The 18,737-nt window shown below is 38.4% G+C and overlaps 1 protein-coding gene across 1 annotated transcript in view; it reads left to right on the top strand.

The window, feature by feature from the left end:
- Positions 1 to 21: 21 nt before the first annotated feature.
- Positions 22 to 18,737, top strand: part of CAND1 (cullin associated and neddylation dissociated 1) — a 47,824-nt gene continuing 29,108 nt past the window's right edge. The window contains exons 1-2 of the mRNA XM_002752734.7: positions 22 to 434; positions 13,096 to 13,239. Of these exons, the coding sequence (XP_002752780.1) occupies positions 367 to 434; positions 13,096 to 13,239 (212 nt within the window). The 5' untranslated portion in view covers positions 22 to 366. The remainder of the gene's footprint in view (positions 435 to 13,095; positions 13,240 to 18,737) is intronic.

The following is an 18,737-nucleotide window of genomic DNA, read 5'->3' as shown; positions in this document are numbered from 1 at the left end:
CGAGCGAAGTAGGCGGGCTTTGGCCTTTTGCCCTAGGGAGCGAGTGCGGAGGGAGTGGGAGCGAGACGGCCCTGAGTGGAAGGGTCTGGTTACCCTTACTGGCCGTGCTGTACGCCTCGCCGTTCATGAGTTCGTCCTTCCGCGAATAGCGCCGTCATTAGGCTGGTCCGGTAGCCTCGGCTTACCCCGGGACAGGCCCACGCCTCGCCGGGGAGGGGGCAGCCCGTCGAGGCGCCTCCCTAGTAAGCGTCGGCGTCGCGCTGCGACCCTGGAAGCGGGAGCTGCAGCGAGCGAGAGGAGGAGCTCCAGCGGCGGCAGCGGGCGGCAGCTCCATCAGCGCCAGCGGGCGGGATCGAGGCCGTCAACATGGCGAGCGCCTCGTACCACATTTCCAATTTGCTGGAAAAAATGACATCCAGCGACAAGGACTTTAGGTGAGGCCGAGATCCGACTCTCACTCCACCTCTGGGTTCCCCCAGCCGCGGCCCTGGCCGTCACGCAGGCCTTGCCCCACCCCTTCGGCCGCAGCCAGTAGCTTCGCTGCCCGGAGGTCTCTAGCCCACCGCTCCGCTGGCCTTTGGATCCCGGCGGGCCCCTTTCCTCTCCCGGCTTGTAACCGCCTCCCCCATTCGTTCCCCTAGGCCGTTGCCCGCCGCGGTCTCCAGGCCCCTTTTGCGTCTGTAAGCGCCCCCAGACCCTCCCCTGCGCCCCACTGGGAGGCGATTCTCGTGTCTCTGGTAGCGCGAAGGGGCGAAACCACCCACCATTGTAGAGAACGGAGTTGCTCTAGCGGGGAGACCGGGCCCCGGGCCTACCCGCTTGCCATCCTGCGGCGCTAGGCTGCCTTGCTCGCTGGGGCCCAAGCTGGTGGGGGACCCAGTACTCTTCTACCTGCTCGCAGGTGCGCGTGGGCCTGGCTGCATTCAGGTGTAATGATGAACTTTTGCGCTTTTGGCCGATGGGGTTATATACTTCTTTTTTGGATAATTTCTTTTCGTGAAGGTTGGAAGAAGGGGGAGGGGAGCCAGGACGGAGGAAACTTCGCTCGTAGGGTTTTCCCGCCAGCATCACTGTCAGTTCCCTCGTCAGGTAAAACCCACTTAGGAACTCGGGATTTCAGTCTCATATTTTTATATCCAAAATCACTACCAAAGGGGTGAATTGCTGGATCTGAATTGTAGCAGACGGATCTTCTTCAAAAGGAAGCGATGTTTAATACGGAGCTGGTGAATGTGAAGCTTTATTACAGCAATTCTGTTCAGGAGATTTGTAATGTTCCAAATTGTTGTAATATGCATAGTGAAGATTTGTTATATTTTTACACGTTATCTTTTTTCCTTTGTATGCTATGGTGGTTGTTACATTCTTACCCATCTCCCATCTCTTCACAAATGTTCTCGACCTAAAAAAAAAAAAGAAAAAAGGCTGCTTATTTCCTTATACCTGTTTTGTTCTCTAATGCTTCACTGGTTGTAATTAGGGTGCACTTTAAAGGAAAGAACAAATAGTCCTCAACTAAAATTGTGGCTAAAGAGCTTGTTTGTTTTATATGAACAATATGGTTTAACTCCTGAAAATATGTCCAAACCGTGTGGGAAGAACTTTTCAGATTTGTGAACGGAAAACCATGAAAAAGTAGTAGTTGTATTCCTGATTAAATTGATAAACTGGGTTGTTAAAATAGTCAATGACCACAAAACATCGTATTACTTAAAAGCTTCCTAGATAGAAATATTTTTTTAAGTGTTGTATTTAACACTTAAAAACCAGTTTGCTAATGGTAAAAATTTTAATATTGTAACTTTTGGGAGGTGACATAGATTTGTTTTATGTATTTTAGATTTGTTTAGTTGTAGGGCCGAAATTAAGATTCTTGGGGGAAATAAGTTTTGTGTTGTTTTACGGATTGGAATGCTGTTTGATTCTCTTTGGGGCTTTGCTAGCTTCCGATTGAAGTCAAAGATGTGTGGCGTGATTTCCTCCCTCTTGCTGTCAGTTTGGCTCATCCTGTAAAAGTGGTAAATTTTATTCTGATTGTGGTTAGTTTCAGGCTAAAGGTAACACTTTATAATAATAGAATTTTGTTCAACTAGTACGACTTCTGTATGGGTAATAAGTTTAGAAAGGCTAAAGAAATTATGTGGTGATACCATACATGTGATTATTGACTAAAGCTTGCTTTCTTAAATTTCCTGGGAAAGAAAGATAACATATACATACCTAGTTTTTTTAAAATAAATTATATGAAAGAAATAATCCTCTATGAAATGACAGTCAATGCCGAATTTGATAAAGATTATGAATTTTGGTTGTACCGAATCAACATTGCCTGGAGGATTGGTGTTAATATTAATATATTCCTAATAGTTCGTGAATGTTAAAGGTATGTTTAAAAGCAGTAAGTGATTTTCAGTAATTTGACAAAATTAAGGTTTTTTTAACTGTGTTCTAAAAAACATTTTTATAATATGCTGTAGCCATCTAGTTAATACACAAGTCTTCGGAATTAAAGCACTTTATGTATTCAGTTTAAATAGACGTTTAAGAATTAAAATAGTGGCCGGGTGCGGTGGCTCAAGCCTGTAATCCCAGCACTTTGGGAGGCCGAGGCGGGTGGATCACGAGGTCAAAAAATCGAGACCATCATGGTTAACATGGTGAAACCCCGTCTCTACTAAAAAAAAAAAAAAAAAATACGAAAAATTAGCTGGGCATGGTGGCGCGTGCCTGTAATCCCAGCTACTCAGGAGGCTGAGGCAGGAGAATTGCCTGAACCCAGGAGGCAGAGGTCACGGTGAGCCGAGATCGCGCCATTGCACTCCAGACTGGGTAACAAGAGCGAAACTCCGTGTCAAAACAAACAAACAAACAAACAAACAAACAAAAGAATTAAAATAGCATTTGGAGTCAAGTATTTTGAAATTTTTTCTGATATTTTTAGTATAGGCATTTATTTTAATACATTTGTTCTTTTTTAAAAAAAATAATGCTTTGTTCTCTTTAGAAGTTTATTTTGGCTTAAATACCAAGATTTGTGGCTGCATATTTAAAAATACCTAGCACTAGAAGGATCTTGAGGGCAAGGTTAATTAACATTATGGAATGACCACTATATGCAAAGCACTCTGCCTGTACTAAGGACTAAGAAAGAAAACAGTGCTGCCAAAATGAAGGGCCAATTTTATTCTCCTCTTGGTAGAGTCCAAAGAGAATTTGACCTAGTCACAAGATCTGGGTTCTAATCATGCCTGAGTCTTTGTTATCAACTGTAAGATTTTATGCAAACTACTTAATTTGAGATTTTCACTTCTGGGAGGCGTGGACATGACTAATTACAAAAGGTTGCTTATAGGCATAAAATTTCAGGTCTATTTAGATAATTACGTTGTCCATTAATGCAGAGAAGGTAAAGGAATGAATGCAGGCTTAAAAATTTGGAAATTTCAGCATTTTAAAAGAGTCTTTTTGTAGGACTTAATAGATTCAATTTATTGAAAAAAATTGCCAAATATTTCTTTTGTGTTTTAGTATTGGACATTATTTAAAAGTTGGGATATTAAGACTTAGGAGAAATGGGGAAAGCATTAGGATGAGAAATGTTGATGTTAGGAACCCTGATGCCATATACAGAGTTAAAAAAAAAAAAAGACTAGGAGCTCTTTTAGGGGGAGGCATTTGTGTGTTCTAATGACCAGGATAGTGCCTGTTACCTACTAGCCTTGGTTTAGTGAAAAGTTATTATTTTTAAAATAATGGATGCTAATTCAAATAAACCTTCCAAAGAAAAATGAAGAAACATTCTTTGGGACAGTACCTTAGAACAGTGCTTCTCATCACTTCCTCCCAAAAAGAAACACTTTTGGAGTATACAGAGACTTTTTGCCAGAAGAGATTGACACCAGTTTATATAGTTATTTTAAGGACCTCTAGGGATGCATGTTCCATAAAGGAGTAAAGAGTTACAATGTAGCCAATAGGTAGGGGATTTCCTGGATACCATAGTGAAAGCTTTAATGTGGATGAACCATGTGACACTCTGTGAGTATTAATATTGAATATTCAGTGGCTTGAGGTAACTAAGTTCTGTTCTCTCTCTCTCTCTCTCTCTCTTTCTTTCTTTCTTTCTCTCTCTTTCTTATTTTTGAGACATGTCACTCTGTGGCCGAGGCTGGAGTGCAGTGGCACAATCTCACTGCAACCTCAACCCCCTGGACTCAAGCAATCTTCCCACCTCGGCCCCCGGAGTACCTGGAACTACTGGCATACACCGCCAGGCCTGGCTCATTTTTTTGTAGATGGTGCATCACCATATTTCCCAGGCTGGTCTCAAACTTGAGTTCCAGCAATATGCCCACCTTGGCCTCCCAAAGTGCTGGGATTATAGAGTTCAGTCACTGTGCCCGGCCAGTTGTTTTCATAGACTTCGACCAATTGATTTAAAGTATTCCAAGGAATCAAGAGCTAAAGAAAATAAGGTACTCTCTATATACATAATAGTTAATATCAGTGCTTACTGTGAGCTTGATTTTTATTTATCCTTGCAACTTTAGTAAACGAGAATAAAAATCTCATTTACAGTTGAAAAAACTGAGATTTGGAGAGAAACTGACATTTGTTCAAGGTCAGTTAGATTGTAGGTCTGAGACTTATAAGATCTCTTTACCTCCAGAGCACGAAGTCTTTACTCATCTCTGTGCCACTTTTCCAGGGTTTAGTCTAGGGGATGTTAAGATGCAAGCCTTAAATTTCAGCTCCTTCTAAAATTAGGCTTACAGAATATTTCATGCTAGAATATGGCTTTAAAAATTCCTGACAAGGACTACAAAAAGTTTAAGGTCTAGTGTGTAATGCCCTAATCTACATGCTTGTTGAATAGTTAAAACACTATTGTGAAAAGTTGAATAACCCAGGGCAATATGTAATTGTCAAGCATTAAGTGGCAGAGAATATTAAAGGAAGAAGATTCATGTCCATGGAGAGATCTGAACTAGGTGTTGAAAATGAAACTCTAGGTAGAAAGAGAAAATGAATACAAGTAAGTATAAAAGCACATGATACAAAACTTCACTGGGAAGAGGGAATAGATAATTTTGACTGTAGCAACTGGGAAAGAGGGAATAGATAATCTTGACTGTAGCCGGATGAATATTTTTTCTTATTTTTTTTGAGACGGAGTTTCGTTCTTGTTACCCAGGCTGGAGTGCAATGGCGTGATCTTGGCTCACCGCCACCTCCGCCTCCTGGGTTCAGGCATTTCTCCTGCCTCAGCCTCCCGAGTAGCTGGGATTACAGGCACGCTCCACCATGCCCAGCTAATTTTTGTATTTTTAGTAGAGACGGGTTTCACCATGTTGACCAGGATGGTCTCGATCTCTTGACCTCGTGATCTACTTGCCTCGGCCTCCCAAAGTGCTGGGATTACAGGCTTGAGCCACCGCGCCTGGCAGCTGGATGAATATTGTCCACCAAACTCCTTAAGTAATAGGGACCTTGTCATACTAAATGGAATCCTTCTCTTTGTCTGGTTCTTGACCATATGGGTTCTCAGTAGGTAGTTGCTGAAATAGAATTGGATTTTAGTTCTATTATATAGGGATTTTAGGAACCTCCAGGAAACCATTGTAAAATCACCTCAACTATTTGTTTAAATGCCACTTGATAGGCTTTTCTTAAAATAATTCACTACATTGTAGAATGCAGTGTTTCCCAATTTTTAAAGGTTTATATTACCAGATTTATTTATTTAAGTGTTTTGGATATTGGAAGGTATTTTCTTTTGGAAACTGTTTAAAATGCTTATAAAAAATCTCAAGCCTGTTAAGGAATCATGATTTTCAGAGCTGGAAGGAACCTTAGAGATCCTATCACATAGCTGAAAGTACAGTGTGGGCATTTATAATAACATGACAGGAAACAGTGAAATTATCTTAAGTACTTGTGCTTGAAGAAAAGCAGGTTTAATCAGAAATAGATTTGCAGAGATTTCTGGGGACTTTTTAAAATACTCAGCAGGTTGATGGCAGTAACTTTCTTGATTTTACTTAGGTGTTTTTTTCTTGATATGTGCTATACTAACTGGTTATCAACAGTGATTAGGGCTCACCACTGGAAAAGAGGAGAAAGGGATCTCACAGAGAAAACTGGAAAGAAAGAATGGTAAAAATTAGATTTCTTTACATGAACAATATTAAGACTATTCCAATTTAGGCCTGGCACGGTGGCTTATGCATGCCTTTAATCCTAGCACTTTGGGAGACTGGGGCGGGCAGATCACCTGAGGTCAAGAGTTCATGACCAGCTTGGACAATGTGGTGAAACCACATCTCTACTAAAATACAAAAATTAGCTGGACATGATGGTGCACACCTGTAATACCAGCTACTCGCGAAGCTGAGGCAGCAGAATTACTTGAACCCAGAGGCAGAGGTTGCAGTGAGCCAAGATCGCGAGACTCTGTCTCAAAAAAAAAAAAAAAAAAAAAAAAAAGACTATTCCAACTTAATTCATAGCACTCTAAGGGAGAAATAAATGAGGAAAAGTGAAATAGCAGTGGTGTTTGTGCAGGATCACTGAAAGGTAATTGGTGTACTGAGTGATAAAATTGACCATATTGGTCGGGCACAGTGGCTCACGCCTGTAATCCCAGCACTTTGGGAGGCCAAGGTGGGTATATCACCTGAAGTTAGGAGTTTGAGACCAGCTTGGCCAACATGGTGAAACCTCGTCTTTACTAAAAGTACAAAAAATTAGCCAGGTGTGGTGGTGCAAGCTGTAATCTCAGCTACTCGGGAGGCTCAGGCAGAAGAGTTACTTGATCCCAGGAGACATGTCGCAGTGAGCAGAGATCACACCACTGCACTCCAGCCTGGGTGGCAGAGTGAGACTCTGTCTGAAAAAAAAAAAAAAAAAAAGACCATATCAGCTAGATTTCTGGTTGAAGGCAAGAGTAAAATTGTGTTTATGGATGATGGGAGAGGCTGTGGTGAGAGTTACTGTGAGTGCAAGGTATCTCTACCATTGCTTCTGCTTTTTTACATTGGATTTCTAAAGATGAAAAAGTGCTTCCCTTAATTAGTCCAATAGAGTAAGCCAAATGTTTAAGATCTAGCACATGCCTAGATCTAGTATAAGTTCCAGACTGTGTGTTATTCATTGCTGTGTTTGCAGAGTAGAGTTCCTTATGTTGGTGCTGCTAAAATACTTGTTGAATAAAGGAATGAGATGGCACTGCCTGCAGGTCATATCAACTTGGGAATTAATTCCATTGAAGTCTGAAATGTAACCTTTTATCTTTTGCTTTTCCCATCTTATGCCGCCTTTATCCTTATTTTGGCCTGTTAAATTACCATTCATTTAAAATCACAGGCAGAAAACCTTCATATCACCCTTCTGTTGTTTGTCTTCTTTAGTCTTCTGATGAGTATTTCTTGAATTAGTCTTGCTGTCTCAGGCCTCTTCCTAAATCCAGTCTGTTCCCTCTGACCATTAGAATTTTTTCCTAAATATTGTAGCTTATCATTTCCTCCCTCACTAACTTTCATTGACTACAAGATGAACTCCAAATCTCTTAGCTGTTGCCCATCTGAACTTGGAGAAACTGCTCTCCCTAAAATCCCTAACAGTCTCCCTAGTCTCCTAATGTAACTCATTTAGTGGATATTCTCTTTGCTCGTATATTTGGTATTTAAGCATTTTTTTAAAACAATTTTTTCCTTCTTGGAATTCTCTTATATGGGCATCCTGACCAAGTTGGGTTTATTATCCATAATATTCAGGGAGAACACACACTTGAGGGTATCAGAGGTTGTTAGAAGGTATCTATTCATTTGGGTAATTTGGGGAAGAGTCTAAGGAAGTGAAGCTTTGCTTTAAATTGAATATTGTCAGAAGGTGAGGGCAATTCTCTGATTCAGCATCTTAATAAATTTTATAGAGAGGGTTGACTAAGCAGGGGAAAAGGTGTAATTGGTAAAGAAGTATCAGTCATTTAATTGAAGAGCGGAATGTTAGGTATTTTGTGTTGCTCAGTGAACTTGTCCAAAATGGATGTTCTACGAAATCGTTTGTGTCCAAAAAAACAATATCACCTAGCTGGTTAGCATCAGATCAGTTGGTAATAACATTGAGGTTTATGTCCGAATCTCAGATAAGTTTCTGGACTGTGGAGGCTGCTGTTTTTTTCTTTATCAGTGCCCACTTTTGGCCAAGGGCAGACGAAGTTGGGCTGCAGGACATTAATTTTTGATTTTCACATCTTCTCTGTGGCTGAGATTTTATTAAGATCAGACGCATTTCCATTCAGTGTAGTTTGCAGTTTAACCAAAGTTAGTCCTTTCTTCTATCTTAAGATGAGCAGTTTATCCATCTGATGTTACAGTGGTTGCACGGTAACATTAAGACTCTGGACAAGGGTACATCAGCTGACTCTAATACCCAATCTTGTGGTTTTCCTTTTACTTCTTTCCTTCTAGGTCATCCTTACCAACCCTGTTTCTAATCCATTTCGAAGAACTATTTAATTTGTAAAATTCAAACCAACTAGTTCTCATTATTTGTAGTATGTTTCGTAAAGTTATCTTAAACACTGAGTTAGCCAGCATGGAACCATTGCTTCTAAGGGAATTATGGAATAAGGTTTCTATGAGTCACAGTGTTTTAATCAGTTGATGAGTTTGTAACCTTGTTTTATGAGTGTTTCTTTTAAAGATGCCTTACTTAATATATATTGCTGATTCATTAACATTGAATTCACAGCAAATAAAGAAGGTTATCTAACATGTGTTTTTTTTCAGAAGGCACATCATAGCCTTCTTGCACTTAGGGATGCTAGACAGCATTTCAGCACTATGCTTGGGGCCATATTAAATAACAGCACCAACAAAAAGCACAAACATGTGGAAAACATGGGCTTAAATAGGCCAAGAAGAAGATCCTTGTTAACAACATGAGAGCTGGAGCTAGAAGGCAGAGTGTTGCTTTGTCCCATCACAGTTGGGAATGTGTGTGTTGGATTACTCAAATTTTTCACCATTCTGCACTCATCTGCAAATTACTGTGAAATAGGAAACATTAATTTTGGGCTTACACATAAATGTTAAGGAGTAGGTGCATTTGCAAATATGGACTCTGGGAATAATGAGGATCAACTGTGTGTCAATTTTTTCCATCTTCATTAATTTCTATAACCCTAACTTGGGCTATTATAATTTCTCAGTTCTAACTAGTCTCCATTCAGTCTGGCCAAATGAAGCATAGTTCTCTCCAAAGTATGGTCCACAGTGTAGCTGGAGTAGTGTTTCTGAAATATAAATCTGATCATTGCATTTATTCCCCATATGTAACCCAGTTGTTTTTCAGTAGCTTCCCATTGCTCTTAGAATAAAGGCAAAAATCCTGCTACGGTCTACAAATCCTTTAAATTCCTGGCCCTTGTTTACCTAGCACCAGTTTCCCCCTGCTTCATAATAATTCTGTCCACTCTTTATTTGTTTTTGAGTTGGAGTATCATTCTGTTGCTTGGGCTGGGGTACAGTGGCATGATCTCGGCTCACCAACTTCTGCCTCCCAGGTTTAAGCGACCACCTCCCGGGTTCAAGTGATTCTCTTGCCTCAGCCTCCCAAACAGCTGGGATTACAGGCATGTACCACTATGCCTGGCTAATTTTGTCTTTTTGGAAGAGACAGGGTTTCACCATGTTGCCCAGGCCGGTCTGGTCTGGAACTCCTGACCTCAAATGATTCACGCACCTAGGCCTCCCAAAGTGCTAGGATTACAGGTGTGAGCCACTGAGCCCAGCCCTCACTCTTTAGATCAGTCTGACTCTGTTTCCTGACACAACCCCCAATCCAGTCTATGTAATTTACTTTGATAGTGTTTTCTCTTTTTTGAGATGGAGTCTCACTCTGTCACCCAGGCTGGAGTGCAGTGGCGCCATATTCACTGCAACCTCTGTCTCCTGCGTTGAAGCGATTCTCCTGCCTTAGCCTCCCAAGTAGCTGGGATTACAGGTGTGCACCACCACACCCAGCTAATTTTTATAATTTTACTAGAGATCGGGTTTCACCATGTTGGCCAGGGTGGTCTTGAACTCCTGACCTCAGGAGATCTGCCTGCTTCAGCCTCCCAAAGTGCTGGGATTATAGGCATGAGCCACTGCGCCCGGCTCTATAGTGTTTTCTTGATAACACTTTCCTTTCCTCCATAGCATTTATCTTAATTCTTAGTTCTACAGATGCTTACTCATATATTCAGTTTAAAAAATTAGTATGCCTCTTACTAGAATGTAATATAAGCTCGACGACAGCAAGAATTGTGTGTGCCTTGATTAGCCATTGTATCAGCCACGACTAGTAAAGTACCTGATATGTGGTAGGTTCTCATTACATAGTGCATGAATATGTAAGGCCCTTCCTATCTTGACCTCAACCTATATTCCCATTATTTTCCTATTAGGTTTCTGTGCTCTATACACTTAACTGTTTCCTTAGTCTTTCACTCTGAGGTGTTCTATCCTTCCCCACCACCAGAAAGAAAAAAGTAATTTAAATACCAAACCAATTTTTCCAATAGAAACCCCATTCATCTTTTGAGATCCAACTTAACAGTCAACTCTTTGGTGCGATAATTTCCATATACTCTTGAGTAGTGTTTTATAAAATATGTAAGATTGAGATTTGTGCCCTTAGCACCATACTTAAAAAAGTAAATGCTGAAGAGACATGGATATGCCGTGGACAGCTTTCAAACTGGTCAAATAACTTCCTTAAAAGATTAATAGTATTAATTTTTAATATCAAATTTACAGAAGGAATAAATTATTCCCAGAACTTTCTGATTTCAGGGTCACCATTGAAAAATAACTCTTGGTATTACAATAACCTACTTTTTCTGCTTTTTAAAAAATATCTATTGCTAATTTTGATAGGGCCTATTTCAACTTTTTAAAATAATATTTAAACATTAATGATTTTTGAAAATCAGTAGACTTCTTTATTACAATGTAAGCTCTTTGAAGTTGGGTAGGCCAAAGTGTATTTACCTTTTATTCCTTCGTCTAGGGTTTCTTACATAATAGGCAGTGAACAAATAATAAGTAAAGAATGAATTTGTGCCAGTAGAACCATACAGAACCATAAAACAACTTTTTGCTTGGGATTATGTTTTTTTACTTAAATTGATCATCATTGTTTTCTCTGGAAGCAGATAACTGGCATTGCAGCAGTTCTTAAAGGTCGTAACTATTATGGTCATTGAATGGATTTTATTTATGTAAAATGGTTAGGATGTTTTCAGTACTTTGTGTGCAGGAGTACCTGCATTAATGTGCTATGCAGTTTTTTCACTTTCCAGAATATTAATGAATATCAGTCATGTAGTTTTGATTTTGTCACATTATAAAATGGGGCTTCCAATTAGGAGAGCTGTGTCCATTTAAAAATATGTGCTAAATTGATCTTGTATTATAATGTAAATATAAGCCCCAGGGTAAATATAAGCTTTTTAAAAAATAAGCAATTTTACAGAATGTGGTAAGAATTGAACTATTAGGTTGGTGTGAAAGTAATTGTGGTTTTTTGCCATAATGCATACTTGCATGTAGTGTAAAACTTTGTCAAATCAGCATTAAATGAACTATACTAGTTATTGGAATTATCCTTAAAATTACCTTACATGTAATGAATTTCTGAATTATTAACTTGTTTTGCCAACCTTTACCACATAGTTTATTACCCATGTTGCTGGACTATCTCCATAGCTGTTTATCAGTTTGACTGTAATAGTCTTTTTATTTTCACATGGATTTTGACAGTTCTCTGTAGTGTACAAAATAATATATTTTTACTAAAACTGGATCTGGTTTGAATAAAAGAAAAGAACATTAACAAGTTATCTTAGTTGGATTGCTTCCAACGTGATTATTTCATATTCTGAGAAATTACTTTGAAAACAATGAATTGTTTCATAAGGCATATGGAGAAAAAATCTGAGACTGTATACCTTATTTTACCTGAGACTCTATTTACCTTGTCTACTATTCAGCTATTTCATTTAAAGCTGAGATTAGATGATTGATCACTGTATTTTTTCCAGGCTGTTCACTGTTAAACCTTCTTTTGGCAGTGGTTCTTAAGGGGAGGGGAGGCGGGAGATGTCAGGAGGAGCTACTTTCTAGAATCCCCTCTTCACTATTTTGAAAATAAACCTGGTGGCTGGCAGGTAGCTCACACTTGTAATCCCAGCACTGTGGGAGGCCGAGGCGGGCAAATTACCTGAGATAAGGAGTTCCAGACCAGCCTAGGCAACATGGTGAAACCCCATCTCTACTAAAAAGATAAAAATTAGCTGGGCATGGTGGCAGGCACCTGTAATCCCAGCTACTTGGGAGACTGAGTCAGGAGAATCGCTTGAACCTGGGAGTTGAAGGTTGCAGTGAGCCAAGACCCCACCATTGCACTGTAGCCTGAGTGACAGAGTAAGATTTCCTCTTAAAAAAAAAAAAAAAAAAAGAGGAAGAAAAGAAATCTGATACCTAGCGGTGGGTATGGGTATTGTGGAAAATTTCCAGTAATATGTAACCCACCCACCAACCCACCCCCATTGAGACATACTTGTTTTGGAAGTGTTCTTAATGTTTGGAAGATGCTCTTAGTGATCTTAATGTTTACGGTTAAGAGCTTCCTAGATAGAATTCAAATCTTATGTAAAGAAAAAGTAAAGAGGAGGTTTTCTCACCAAAAAGCAGTGATGCAATTAATTAGAATGAAAGAGTACTCACTGTAGGTCCTGTTAGTCAATTTGGAATCAAGAGCAACCTGGGGAAAATAATTTTGGATGATGATACCTCATATAGCATGTCAGTACTGTAAAAATCTCTCACCTTCTATCTCTCTAAATACAATGAATTTTAAGTGCATTATTGCTCTTTTCCTTGGTAGCTTTTAGAGTAAACTTGTGATCACTTTTTTTAAAAGAGGATGAGTTTTGTAATAAAGGATGTTCCTATTGAGTGAATGGTATAGCACTGAATTTGAAAAATCTTTTAAAATTAATGCTTATAAAAATTTTACAATTAACACATTTTATTTTTTTCATAGGTTTATGGCTACAAATGATTTGATGACGGAACTGCAGAAAGATTCCATCAAGTTGGATGATGATAGTGAAAGGAAAGTAGTGAAAATGATTTTAAAGTTACTGGAAGATAAAAATGGAGAGGTACAGAATTTAGCTGTCAAATGGTAAGTTGTTTTTTACTAGTTGAGTCTTTTTCCCTGGTCCCCCAACCCTGTTTTTAAAATCTCTGATAAGTAGTAAATTATCTTAGTCTTGTACCATGTCTTTCTAGTGTTAGTATTTAGAATTTTTAGGTGACTAATGTTTACTGTTTGTATATGGTACATATAATATATTTCCTTACAGCATATAAGTTACTAAATGTGGCCTTTCATGGTAATTTTTTTTTTAATTCTTAGGAAGTAATGTAGGGAACTCCAAAAACAATGATTCTCATTTGACCATAGCCTACATATTTAGCTGGGTTAAAGGCCTACTTGTCTCAGTCTTTCTCTGTATTCCAGTGGGGATGAAATTTTAAAACCAAATGATTAAGGAAAATTAAAAACTAATAATAAAATTTCTTTTTTTTTTTAATGCAGGGTCTCACCCTGTCACCCAGGTAGGAGTGCAGTGGTATGATCACAGCTCACGGCAGCCTTGACCTCCTGGGCTCAAGCAATCCTCCTGCCTCATTTTTCAAAATTTTCTTAATATGTGGCCCAGGCTGGTCTTTAACTCCTGGGTTCAAGTGATCCTCCTGCCTTGGCCTCCCAAAGTGCTGGGATCATAGGCATGAGCCACCGTGCCTGGCCAAAAGACTGCTACTAATAAAATTCTTAATAAAGAATAGCAGCACTTAAACCATAGTTAACTCAAAACAACACTGATGATACAATAGTTACAGAGAGTCTTTTCTAAGAGTTATGGAGATTCTGATAGCCTTTTTGTATACTATGCAGTGGGAGCTTCTTGCTATGCATGATGTTGGCAGTTTGGTTTCTGATTTTTTGTAGGGTAAAGAATTTGAGTTCTTGGCCGGGCGCGGTGGCTCATGCCTGTAATCCCAGCACTTTGGGAGGCTGAGGTGGGTGGATCACGTGGTCAAGAGATCGAGACCATCCTGGTCGACATGGTGAAACCCCATCTCTACTAAAAATACAAAAATTAGCTGGGCATGGTGGCACAGGCCTATAGTCCCAGCCATTTGGGAGGCTGAGGCAGGAGAATTGCTTGAACCCAGGAGGCAGAGGTTGCGGTGAGCTGAGATCGCGCCATTGCACTCCAGCCTGGGTAACAAGAACGAAACTCCGTCTCAAAAAAAAAAAAAAAAAAAAAAAAGAGAGAATTTTGAGTTCTCAATAAATTCCATTAACATTAATTTAGTTTATGAATGTCAACCTTTTTGCTTATACCTGTAATCCCAGCACTTTTGGAGGCTGAGTCAGGCAGATCACGAGGTCAGAAGATCGAGACCGTCTTGGCTAACACAGTGAAACCCCGTTACTACTAAATATATAAAAAAATTAGCCGGGCATGGTGGCATGAGCCTGTAGTCCAGCTACTCAGGAGGCTGAGGTAGGAGAATTGCTTGAACTCGGGAGGCGGAGGTTGCAGTGAGCCAAGATCGAGCCACTGCACTCCATCCTGGGCAACAGAGGGAGATTCCATCTCAAAAAAAAAAAAGAAACCCTTAATTTACATGGTTATTTATATAACCTTTAGCCTTGTAAAAGTTATGGAATTATGTCTTTTTGTACATCATATTTGGTGTCAGTTTAAATAAAACATCCCATTGGTACTGCTTTTCAAAGGATTTTAAATTTGTTTTAGCCTAAACTTCTGCATATCTCCTGTAAGAGTAAATAAAAATATGAGAAATAATTGGTCAGCATAGAATTTATAGTCATGCAATACAGATATTTTTAACTTGAAACATTTGCAAGTTTAAAATAAAATGGGTCTTTCAAAAAATGCTGTTGTAGGCTGGGAGTGGGACTCATACCTATAATCCCAGCACTTTGGGAGGCCAAGGCAGGCAGATCACCTGAGGTCAGGAGTTCAAGACCAGCCTGACCAACATGGTGAAACCCTGTCTTTACTAAAATACAAAAATTAGCTGGGCATAGTGGTGCATGCCTGTTATCCCAGCTATTTGGGAGGCTGAGGCAGCAGAATCTCTTGTTCCCAGATGGCAGAGGTTGCAGGGAGCGGAGATCGCGTTACTGCATGCCAGCCTGGGTGACAGAGCGAGATTTTGTCTGAAAAAAGAAAAAATTGGTGGTGTGGAATAATATAGTTGAGTCAGTAATTTTAGTTTAATTTTCTTATCTTTTAATTTTTTTTTGCCATGTGCCTAATAAACAAAATTAAGCTTTGTTCAGAATATGTCTTGTATGTTTCGCAAGCTTTAAAAAAAAAAAAATCTTTAAAAAAGTACTTTGTCCCAAATTGAGAGTTGGGAGGTATGTAGTTCTTAGTCACTTTAGTATGTATCCTCACTCATTAGGAACCTGAGTTTCTTGACCTTATGTTGATCTTTTATATTTATAATTAGAGGAGTTGGGAAGAAATAACTTATGTTCAAGAAAGTAAAGGAAGTAGGATATAAATAAATAGATTAGGAGATAAAATGATAATGAGTAAATAATCTAAGAGCTGGGTCTTGGAGGAGGGAAAATCCCAATAAATAATAAAACAGCCATATTAAAAAATTGGAAAAATTGAACAAAAATTTTCAGTTTTTGGAAAAATTAAAGAATTCATCACTCAAAAGAAAGGTCCAGAAATATTTCACAGATGTCTTTAAAACCTCAAAGAACAGATAATTCCAGTACAGACAGTTGTAGTACTGTTCCAGAATGTAGGGTAAGTATGAAAACCTTCCACACTTTAAATTAAATACTGATGACAGATCCTAATGATAACACTTAAAAGAAAATTATAGACTAGCTTCATTTAAATGTTCAAAATAAAATATAGCAGTGTATTACGAGTAACATACTGTGCCCAAGTAGAGTTTACCCCAAGATTATAAGGGGGAGATAGTTCAGTATTATTTGCTTTATTAATTAAGTTATTTTATTATGTTAATAGGTCAAAGGGAGAAAAAAACTATCTGGTTAGTTGTCAAGACACTGGTAAGAGTCAGCATTGACTCTTGATTAAAACAAAACTAAAAGCACTTAGTTTACTTACTATAATTAGAGAGGTGAGGAACTTCCAAAAACCGTCATACTCAGTTTGTCATTAAGTCAAAAACAAGTTGAAGATATATTATCCCACTTGACAGAATTCATCTGTTCCAGATAAAACATGTAACAACATAGGAATTGATAGATCCCTTCTTTAACATAAAAGGAGTACACATGTACACACACACACACACACACACACACACACACTTTGGCCCTTCTGTAACATAAAAGTAGTACACACACACACACACACACACACACACACACACACACTTCGGCCCTAAAGTCAGGGACAAGGCAAATATGTGCATCTCTCTGCCATTTCTTTTAAGAGTATTAACCACTGTAAGATGGGTGGGAGGAAAATTAGAAGCATAAGAATTGAAAAGTTTAAGTGGGAAAGACAAGTCAATTAAGAAAAATTGAATTGACAATAAGAATTCGGTGAGGTAGGATGTAAAATTTACAAAAGTAGTAGCTTTTCATATAAGCTTTTGATACAGTAGCTTTTCATTTGCTGATATGAAAATCATTAGCTTTTCATATGGCCAGTTAGAAGACATAATGGAAATGAACACCCATTTATTATAGCAACAGAAAGACAAAATACATAGGAACAAATGTAACAAGAAATATTATAATGGTGAGCATGGATTGCAGTGTTGTGTGTTATAAGGTAAGGTTACAGTTTTCTGTTCCAAATTTGTGGGAGAAAAATTTTTAAATACTTTTAAAATACCAAAATGTACTTGAACAAAGACATCTCATGTCCTTAAATGGGACAACTCTACACCATGAAGTTTTTGGTTCTCTTCAGGTTACTTTCATGCTAATCTAACTTTAAAAATCATTAAGTTTTTTTAGAAGCTAGACAAACTGACTATAAAGTATATTAGGGTTGAGAATGAGCAAGTGCTGAAGATAGTCAAGAGAACTCTGAAAAAGTAGAAAACTGCTGCGGATAGAAAGGTTAGCCCTATAAATATTATGTCTCTATCATCAAAGCGGTGAGGCAGTGGGGCATTAATAGACCAGTGAAGTCAAATAGAATGTAAAGTATGTTATGAAGGTAGCATCACTGGGAAAAAGATGGACCTTTTTCAAAATTGTATAATTTTATTGTACAACATTTCCAATCAAGGTCACCATTATTCAGGTTTTATTTACCTTAGTTTTGCCTGTTAAAAAACTTCATATAAATGAAATTACACAGTATGTGCTCTTGTATTTGGCTATTTTTGCTCTCATAATACCAGAAATTAATCCATGTTGTTTATATTAGTAGGTCATGTCTTTTTATTAATTAGTACATTGATAGTTTGTTTATTCATTTGGTTTCTTTCATGGATTTGACTACTGTCAATAAATATACAGTGAACGTTCCTGTACACAAGTCCCTTTTAGGACATGTGTTTCATTTCTTATTGATACCCAAGAGTGAAACTGCTCTTGTTCACTTAGCTTTTTATGAAGACGCCACATTGTTTCCCAAAGTCTATGTACCGTTTTATGTGAAAGTACCAGTTGCTCCACATTCTCACCAGCCATTTGGTTGTGTCAGTTTTTAATTTTAGCCACTTCAGTAAGTGTGTAAGTGTGGTTTTAATTTATATTTCCCTGATAATTAATGATGTCAAGCACTGTTTCATGTGTTGTTTGGCTATGTTTTTGTGTGTATGTGGACTTTTTATTTTCAAGTTGTAGTTCTTTTCTGAATTTGAAGAGCTTAAATTTTTAATTTTGGTTTCAAATTGTTTAGTTTGATTTAATTTATACGTAATTTAAATTTTTGTTTATGGCTGTTGTTTTCTGTGTTCTAAGAAATCTTCGTTTACCTTAGGTTGTAAAGATTTTCTCCAAATGAGATTTCTAATTTTAGCTTTACTTTTAGTTCTATGATGGATCTTATATTTATTTTTGCAAAGTATATGAGGCAGGAATTGACTTTTTCTTTTTTTCCCCAAATGGATATCCAGTTGATGCAGCACCATTTATTGAAAAGATCTTCTTCCCTACTGATTTACTTTGGCATCCTTGTCAAAAAAGTAATTGACTATAAAAGTGTGGTTCTACTTCTAGATGCTGTTTTGTTCCATTGCTTTGTCTGTATGTATACAGGTACACTTGCATTCATTGTAGCTTAGGAGTTTAATATCTTTGGCATTACTGACTCTTTGGGCCAGATAATTCTTTGTTGTTGAGCTGTGTATTCTGTATATTGTAGACTGTTTAGCAGCATTCCTGGCCTTTACTCAGTATTTGCCAATAGTATTCCCTCCCAATTGGGACAGTCAAAAATGTCTCCAGGCATTGCCAAATGTCTCTTGGAGAACAAAAATTGCCCTGTTGAGAAACACGGGTCTAGATCTTAAATGTAAAGTAAAAGACAGTTTAAGTTCTCTAGCCTTTGTCTTCCTTTCTCAAGAGTAATTAAGCTGGGTGTCATGGCTCATGCCTGTAATCCCAGCACTTTTGGAGGCCAACGT

This window comes from Callithrix jacchus, chromosome 9 (assembly GCF_049354715.1).
Source record: "Callithrix jacchus isolate 240 chromosome 9, calJac240_pri, whole genome shotgun sequence".
Classification (NCBI taxonomy): Eukaryota; Metazoa; Chordata; class Mammalia; order Primates; family Cebidae; genus Callithrix; species Callithrix jacchus.
The sequence above is the reverse complement of the archived record's forward strand: the minus strand, read 5'-3'. Positions and strand labels throughout refer to the sequence as shown.